At 55.2% G+C, this 7710-nt stretch overlaps 1 protein-coding gene across 1 annotated transcript in view; it reads right to left on the reverse strand.

Moving 5' to 3' along the window:
• TONSL (tonsoku like, DNA repair protein) overlaps window positions 1–7402 on the reverse strand; it is a 41977-nt gene extending 34575 nt beyond the window's left edge. The window contains exons 1-5 of the mRNA XM_090138310.1: window positions 7266–7402; window positions 6026–6124; window positions 5782–5924; window positions 3231–3423; window positions 2118–2419 (exon numbers count right to left, since the gene is read on the reverse strand). Coding sequence (XP_089994436.1) covers window positions 2118–2419; window positions 3231–3423; window positions 5782–5924; window positions 6026–6124; window positions 7266–7290 — 762 coding nt within the window. The 5' untranslated portion in view covers window positions 7291–7402. The remainder of the gene's footprint in view (window positions 1–2117; window positions 2420–3230; window positions 3424–5781; window positions 5925–6025; window positions 6125–7265) is intronic.
• Between the last annotated feature and the right edge of the window lie 308 nt (window positions 7403–7710).

Here is a 7710-nt window from a genome sequence, read left to right on the forward strand (position 1 = left end):
ACATGGGGTTGTATGGGGTCATATGGGGTTATATGGGGTTATATGGGGAGTCATATGGGGTCATATGGGTTATATGGGGCTTACTTGGGGTTATATGGGGTCGTATAGGGCCGTATGGGGTCATATGGGATTATTTGGGGTCATATGGGGTTATATGGGGTCATATGGGTTATATGGGTTATATGGGTTATAGGGTCATATGGCGTTATAAGGTCATATGGGGTTGTATGGGGCTAGAGGGTCATAACGGTTTATCGGGTCTTATGGGGTTATAGGGTCATGTGGGTTATAGGGTCATATGGGGTCATATGGGGTTATATGGGGTTATATAGGGATATGGGGTCATATAGAGCTATATGGGTTATAGGGTCATTTCGGGTCATATGAGGTTATAGGGCCATATGGGTTAAATGGGGTCATGTGGAGTTATGGGGTTATATGGGGTTACACGGCTTATATGGGGTTGTATGGGGTTCTATGAGACTGTATAGGGTTTTACAGGCTTCTATTGGTTATATGGATTACATGGGTTATATGGGTTATATGGGTTATATGGGGTTATATAGGGTCATATGGGGTTATAGGGTCATGCGGGTTATAGGGTCATATGGGGTTATATGGAGTTATGGGGTTATAGGGGTTATAGGGTCATATGGGGTTCTATTGGGTTATATGGGGTTGTATGGAGTTAAAGGGGGTTATGGGGTCATACAGGGGTCACATGGGGTCATATGGGGTTTATGGGGTTGTATGGGTTATATGGGGTCATATGGGGTTATGGCGTTATATGGGTTATATGGGGTATGGGGTGGGGATATGTGGGGTGATATGGGGATATGTGGGGATACGTGGTGTGGATATGGGGTGATGGGGATTTGGGGACACGGAGACATGGGCTGGGGGGAACTGTGGGCGTCCACAGTGGGACCTGGGGATGGGCATGGGGGAAATCAAGGAAACCCACAGGGGAACCCATAGGGGATCCCAAGGACACCAATAGAGGATCCCAAGGAAACCCATAGGGGAACACAAGGAAAACCATAGGGGAAACCTAGGAAACCCATAAGGGAACCCAGGGCCACCCATAGGGGAACCCAAGGACACCCAAAGGGGAACCCAAGGACAACCAATGGGGATCCCAAGGACACCCACAGGGGATCCCACAGCCACCCATAGGGGTCCAATGGGACACCCATGGCAGAACGCAAAGACCACCAAGGTAGAACCCAAGCCCACCCACCCTGCTGACCCACGGTCACCCATTGGAACCCAAGGACACCCATTGGGGATCCCAAGGACACCCAATGAGGAACCCCAGGACAACCATTGGGTGAACCCAAGGACGCCCATTGGGGAACCAAAGGACACCCATTGGGGAACCCAAAGATAACCAATGTGGAACCCAAGGCCAACCATTGGGATCCAAAGGGCCACCTAAAGGGGAACCCAAGGACACCCATGGGGGATCCCAAGGCTAACCATGGAGATCCCAAGGACGCCCATTGGGGATCCCAAGGACACCGAATGAAGAACCCAAGGACACCCACAGGGGAACTCAAGGACCCTCATTGGGGAACTCAAGGACACTCATAGGGGAATCAAAGGGATGTCCACTGAAGAACCCATGGACCCCCATTGGGGAACCAAAGGATCCACACAGGGGAAGCCAAGGCCACCCATAGGGGTCCAATAGGACACCCATGGCAGAACGCAAAGACCACCAAGATAGAACCCAAGCCCACCCACCGTGCTGACCCACGGTCACCCATTGGAACCCAAGGCTGCCCATTGGGGATCGCAAGGACACCCAACGAGGAACCCAAGGACAACCATTGGGTGAACCCAAGGACGCCCATTGGGGATCCCAAGGACACACCACACACCCGTGGGTGAACCCAAGGACACCCATTGGGGAACTCAAGGACCCTCACTGGGGAACCCAACGCTATCCATTGGGGATCCCAAGGGACGTCCATTGGGGAACCCAAGGCCACCCATAGGGGTCCAGTAGGACACCCATGGGAGAACCCAAAGACCACCATGGTGGAACCCAAGCCCACCCTGTTGACCCACAGTCACCCACTGAACACCCATGGGACACCCCAAGCATCCCATACCTGTGCGGTGCCGCTGAGGCAGTCGCTCTCCATCTCCTTTTCTCCCATGGCTCGGGCACAATCTCTGGCTTTTTCCAAGCATCTCAAAGCCTGGCTGTGCTCTCCGGCCCTCAGATGGATTTGTCCCAAGTTGTAATGAGCCCTAAAAAGGTCATCGTGGAGCTGCTCCCTTTCGGCCACGAAAACGCTGCGCTGGAGGAAGAGCTGCCGACGCTGGGGGTCGTGGAGGCTGTCGTAAACCAGGCCCAGGTTGAGGTAGAGACGGGTCCGCATGGCTGCCACCTCCCGGCGGGGGGCACGGCCTATGGGGGGGGGATATGGGGGAGAATGAGGGGTCTGGGGGGGCAGAATGGGGGGTTTGGGGGAGAGAAGGGGGGGCTTTGGAGGAGGAATGGGGGGTTTGGGGGAGAATGGGGTTTTGGGGGGGAGAATGAGGGGTTTGGGGGGAGAAGGGGGGGTTGGAGGAAGAATGGGGGGTTGTGGGGGAGATAGGGGGTTTTGGGGGAGGATGGGGGGTCAGGGGGAGGAATGGGGGGTTTTGTGGGGAGAATGAGGGGTTTGGAGAAGGGGGGGTTTGGGGGAGGAATGGAGGTTTGAGGGGGAAAATGGAGGGTTGGAAGGAGAGAATGAGGGGTCTGGGGGGGCGTTTGGGGGGGAGAATTGGGGGCTGGGGGGGGGAATGGGGGATTTGGGGCAATGGGACATAAGGTGTGGTGTGGGATGGGATTGGGGGTAATGGGATGGGAGTGGGGCAATGGGATTTGGGGTGGGGGCAATGGGATCTGGGGCAATAGGATGGGAATGGGGTGATGGGATTTGGGGTAATGGGGTTTGGGGCAATAGGACATATGGAGGGACATGGGGACACAGGGAGGGGACATGGGGACACATAAGGGACACGGGGACACATGGGGAGACACGGGGACACATAGGGGACACGTAGGGGACACATGGAGGGGAGGGGATCACATGGGGAGACATGAGGACACACAGAGGGGACATGGGGACATGTAAGCGACATGGGGACGCACAGGGGGACATGGGGACACACAAAGGGGACACGGGGACACAGAGGGGACACAGGGACACACGGAGGGGACGGGCAGCCCTGACCCTCCAGGCGCTGGTCCAGGATTTGCAGGCTGGTTCCGAAGGCCCGCTCTGCCTCCCTCAGCTCCTCCTCGGCCTCGGCACCGGCGCGGCTGTCAGCAGCAAACATGTGGGTCCGTCCGATGGTGGCCCAGGCCCTCTGCTGCTCCGTGTCGTCACCCAGAGCTCGGGCCAGGTCCAGGTGACGGCGCTGGTGCTGTGGGGGACACCAAAAAATCCCAAATGCCAGGCCCAAAACATGGCGGAAATAGGAAGGGGGAAAGGGGTCAGCCAATGGGTCAGATGATGGATCGACTGGTGGTCAAACAGTGGGTCAATCAATGGGTCAAATGGTGGTCAACCAATGGGTCGACTGTTGGGTCAACCACTGGGTCAACTGGTGGGTCAACTGGTGGGTCAACTGGTGGGTCAACTGGTAGTCAACCATTGGGTCAACCAATGGGTCAATCAATGGGTCAACCTGGGCCAACCAATGGGTCAACCATTAGGTCGACTGGTGGGTCAACTGGAGCTCAAACAATGGGTCAACTGGTAGTCAACCAATGGGTGTCAACCACTGGGCCAACCAATGGGTGGACTGGTGGTCAACCAATGGGTCGACTGTTGGGTCAACCATTGGGTCAACTGGTGAGTCAACTGGTGGTCAACCAATGGGTCGACTGTTAGTCAACTAATGAGTCAAGCATTGGGTCAAATGTTGGCTCAACTGTCGGGTCAGCCATTGGGTCAACCATTGGGTGAACTGTTGGTCAACAGTTGGGTCAAGCAATGGGTCGACAGTTTGTCAACCAATGGGGCACATCATTGGGTCAACCACTGGGTCAACTGGTCATCAATCAATAGGTCAACCAACAGGGTGACTGTTGGTCAATCATTGTGTCAACTGTTGGCTCAATCACTGGGGCAACTGTTGGTCAACTATTGGGTCAACCAATGGGTCAACCGTTGGGGCAATTGTTGGGTCAGCCATTGGAACAACTGTCGGTCAACCAATGGGTCAATCATTGGGTCAACTATTGGTCAACTAATGGGTCAACTGTTGGTCAACTGTCAGGTCAATTGTTGGTCAACCAATGGATCAACTGGTGGTCAATCAATGGGTCAATCATTGGGGCAACTGTTGAGTCAACCAATGGGTCAACTGTTGGTCAACCAAAGGGTCAATTGGTGGTTGATAGTTGGGTCAACTGTTGGTCAACCATTGGGTCAATACTTGGGTCAACCAACGGGTCAACTGTTGGGTCAACAGCTGGCCAACTGATGGGTCAACCAATGGGTCAACCATGGGGTCAACAGTTGGTCAACCAATGGGTCCATTGGCTCAAATATTTGGTCAACCATTGGTCAACTGGTGGGGCAACTGGTGGTTAATAGTTGGGTCCACTGTTGGTCAAGCATTGGGTCAACTGTTGGTCAAACAGTGGGTTAACATTTAGTCATTTTTTTTGTGTCAACTGCTGGGCAACAATTTGGTCAACCTTTGGGCCAACTTTGGGTTGACTGTGGTCAACCTATTGATCAACCATTGGCTCAACCATTGCCCAACCATTGGTTCAACCATTTGGTCAACCTTTGAGTCAAACATTGGACAACCTGTGGCTCAACCATTTGGGCAATGATTTGGTCAACAATTTGGTCAACCTTTGGCTCAACCATTGGTAAACCTTTGGTCAACCATCGCCTAAAACATTTGGGCCATCATTTGGTCAACCATTGGGTCAACTATTGCCCAACCATCACCTCAACCATTTGTGCAATCATTTGGTCAATGATTTGGTCGACCTTTGGCTCACCCATTGGTCAACGTTTGGCCAACCATCACCTCAATCATTTCAACGATTTGATCAACTTTTCGGTCAACCACTGCCAAACAACTGGTCAACCTTTGGCTCAACCATTTGGTCAACCTTTGGCTCAACCATTTGGTCAACCATTGGGTCAACCTTGAGTCAAACACTGGACAACCTTTGGCTCAACCATTTGGGCCATCATTTGGTCAATGATTTGGTCAACCTTTGGCTCAACCATTGCCCAACCAGTGGCTCAACCATTTGGTCAACCATTGGCTCAACTGTTGCCCAAGCATTGGGTCAATCTTTAAGTCAATCTTAGGCTCAACCATTTGGGCAATGATTTGGTCAAAATTTGGTCAACTTTTGGCTCAAGCATCGGTCAACCTTTGGTCAACCATCGCCTAAAACATTTGGGCCATCACTTGGTCAACCATTGGGTCAACCTTCGGTCAACCTTAAACTCAACCATTTTGTCAACCTTTGGCTCAACTTTTGGCTCAAACATTGGCCAATCATTTGGTCAACCACTGGCTCAACCATTTTGGCAACCATTGGGTCAACCATTGGCTCAACCATTTTGGCAATCATTGGGTCAACCTTTAGGTCAACCGTTGGTCAACCTTTGGCTCAACCATTACCCAACCACTGGCTCAACCATTTTACCAACTCTTTCCCCAACCAGCAAACCCCGACCCACCATCCCTCCCCCCCCCCAATACAACACCCCTACCCCACCAAATCCCCCCCAACCCCTGACCCACCTCCAGAGCAGCCTCGTAGAGCTCCATCTCAGCCAAACGCTCGCCGATCTTTCGGTGTGCCACAGCGCAACCGATTCCATCCCCCACCTCCTCCAGCAACCTCAGCTCCTCCCGGTGCTCAGCCAAAGCCTCCTCATACCTCCCTACGGCACAACCGGAGGTTCAAGGACCCCTCCTACCCCCCCGGGGGGGAATGGGGGGGGCTTCATCGGGACCCCAACCCGGCCTGGCATTGCCAGCGCACCGTGGCTGGCCAGGATCTCTCCCAGCTGGTTGCAAATGGCCGCCAGCTCTGCCGCATCGGCGCCGCGTTGCTGGGATTTCTCTTTGGCCTTCTGGAGCTCTGCAAGGGAGGGAATGGGGGGCAATGGGGATGGAATGTGGTACCGGTGGTACCGATGGTACCGATCGACCCAATGGACCCAATGGGTCAACTGCGGTGGTACCGATGGACCCGGTGGTACCGATGGACCTAATGGACCCAAGGGTACTGGTGGTACCGATGGACACGATGGACCCAATGGACCCAATGGCACCAGTGGTACCAATGGTACCAATGGACCTAATGGTACCGGTGGTACCGATGGACCCAGTGGTACCAATGGACCCAATGGAACCAACAGAACCAATGGGACCAATGAACCCAATGGAACCGATGGACCCAATGGTACTGATGGACCCAATGGACACAATGGACCCAATGGACCCCATTCCCAGTGCTCCCAGTCCCCACCTCCAATGCTCCCAGTCCCTCCCAGTTCCCATTCTCAGTGCCTCCCACTGCTCCCAGTCCCCCTTCCCAGTGCTCCCAGTCCCTCCCAGTCCCCCTTTCCAGTACTCCCAATTCCTCCCAGTCCCCCTTCCCAGTACTCCCAGTGCTCCCAGTCCCCTTTCCCAGCGCTCCCAGTGCTCCCAGTTCTCCCAGTATCCCCATATCCCCAACTTCTCATCCCACTCTTCCCCCCTCACTCCCCTCAGTCCCCATACCCAGTGCCTCCCAGTGCTCCCAGCTCCCATTCCCAGTGCTCCCAGTACCTCTCAGTCCCCATCCCCAGTGCTCCCAATGCTCCCAGTCCCTACCACCCGTGCTCCCAGTCCCTCCCAATCCCCATTCTCAGCGCTCCCAGTCTGCATCCCCAGTAATCCCAGTGCTCCCAGTCCCTATTCCCAGTACTTCCAGTACTCCCAGTCCCCATTCCCATTGCTCCCAGTCTGCATCCCCAGTGCTTCCAGTCCCCATCCCCAGTATTCCCAGTGCTCCCAGTTCTCCCAGTACGGCACCCATAGTCTCCCCCCCATATCCCCAACTTCTCCCCTGCACCCCCCAGTGCTCCCAGTCCCCGTTCCAAGTGCTCCCAGTCCTCACTCCCAGTACTCCCAGTGCTCCCAGTCCCCTCCCCCAATACTCCGAGTCCCTCCCAGCCCCCATTCTCAGTGCCTCCCAGCGCTCCCAGCGCTCCCAGTGCCCCCAGTCCCCCACTCACGCCTCACTTCCCGCTCCCCGCTCATCTCCGTCTCCTCCGCCGTCCGCTCCCGCCGCTCTCCGGCCCCGCCCCCTTTTTCCTCCTCTCCGCCAATCGCCGCCCGGAACTTCCGGATCGGCCGCTCCCATTGGACGAAGAGTAGAATCCGCCCCTCTTCCGCCTATCACTTCCGCTTCCGGTTTCCCATGCAGTGCTTCCTGTGCATCCTCACTTTTTGTTCCCAGTGCTCCCAGTACGGCCCAGTATGACCCAGTGCCCCCCCCCCAGCCACTGTGCCCAGCCCAGTGCTCCCAGTAAGTACGGCCCAGTATGACCCAGTGCCCCACCTAGTCACGGTGCCCAGTGCTCCCACTATGGCCCAGTGCCTCCCAGTATGGATTCAGCGCCCCCCCAGTGACTGTTTCCAGTGCTCCCAGTATGGCCCAGTGCTCCCGGTATCAACAGA

The sequence above is a fragment of the Phasianus colchicus genome, chromosome 3 (genome assembly GCF_987193195.1).
Source record: "Phasianus colchicus chromosome 3, bPhaCol1.hap1.1, whole genome shotgun sequence".
In the NCBI taxonomy this organism is placed as follows: domain Eukaryota; kingdom Metazoa; phylum Chordata; class Aves; order Galliformes; family Phasianidae; genus Phasianus; species Phasianus colchicus.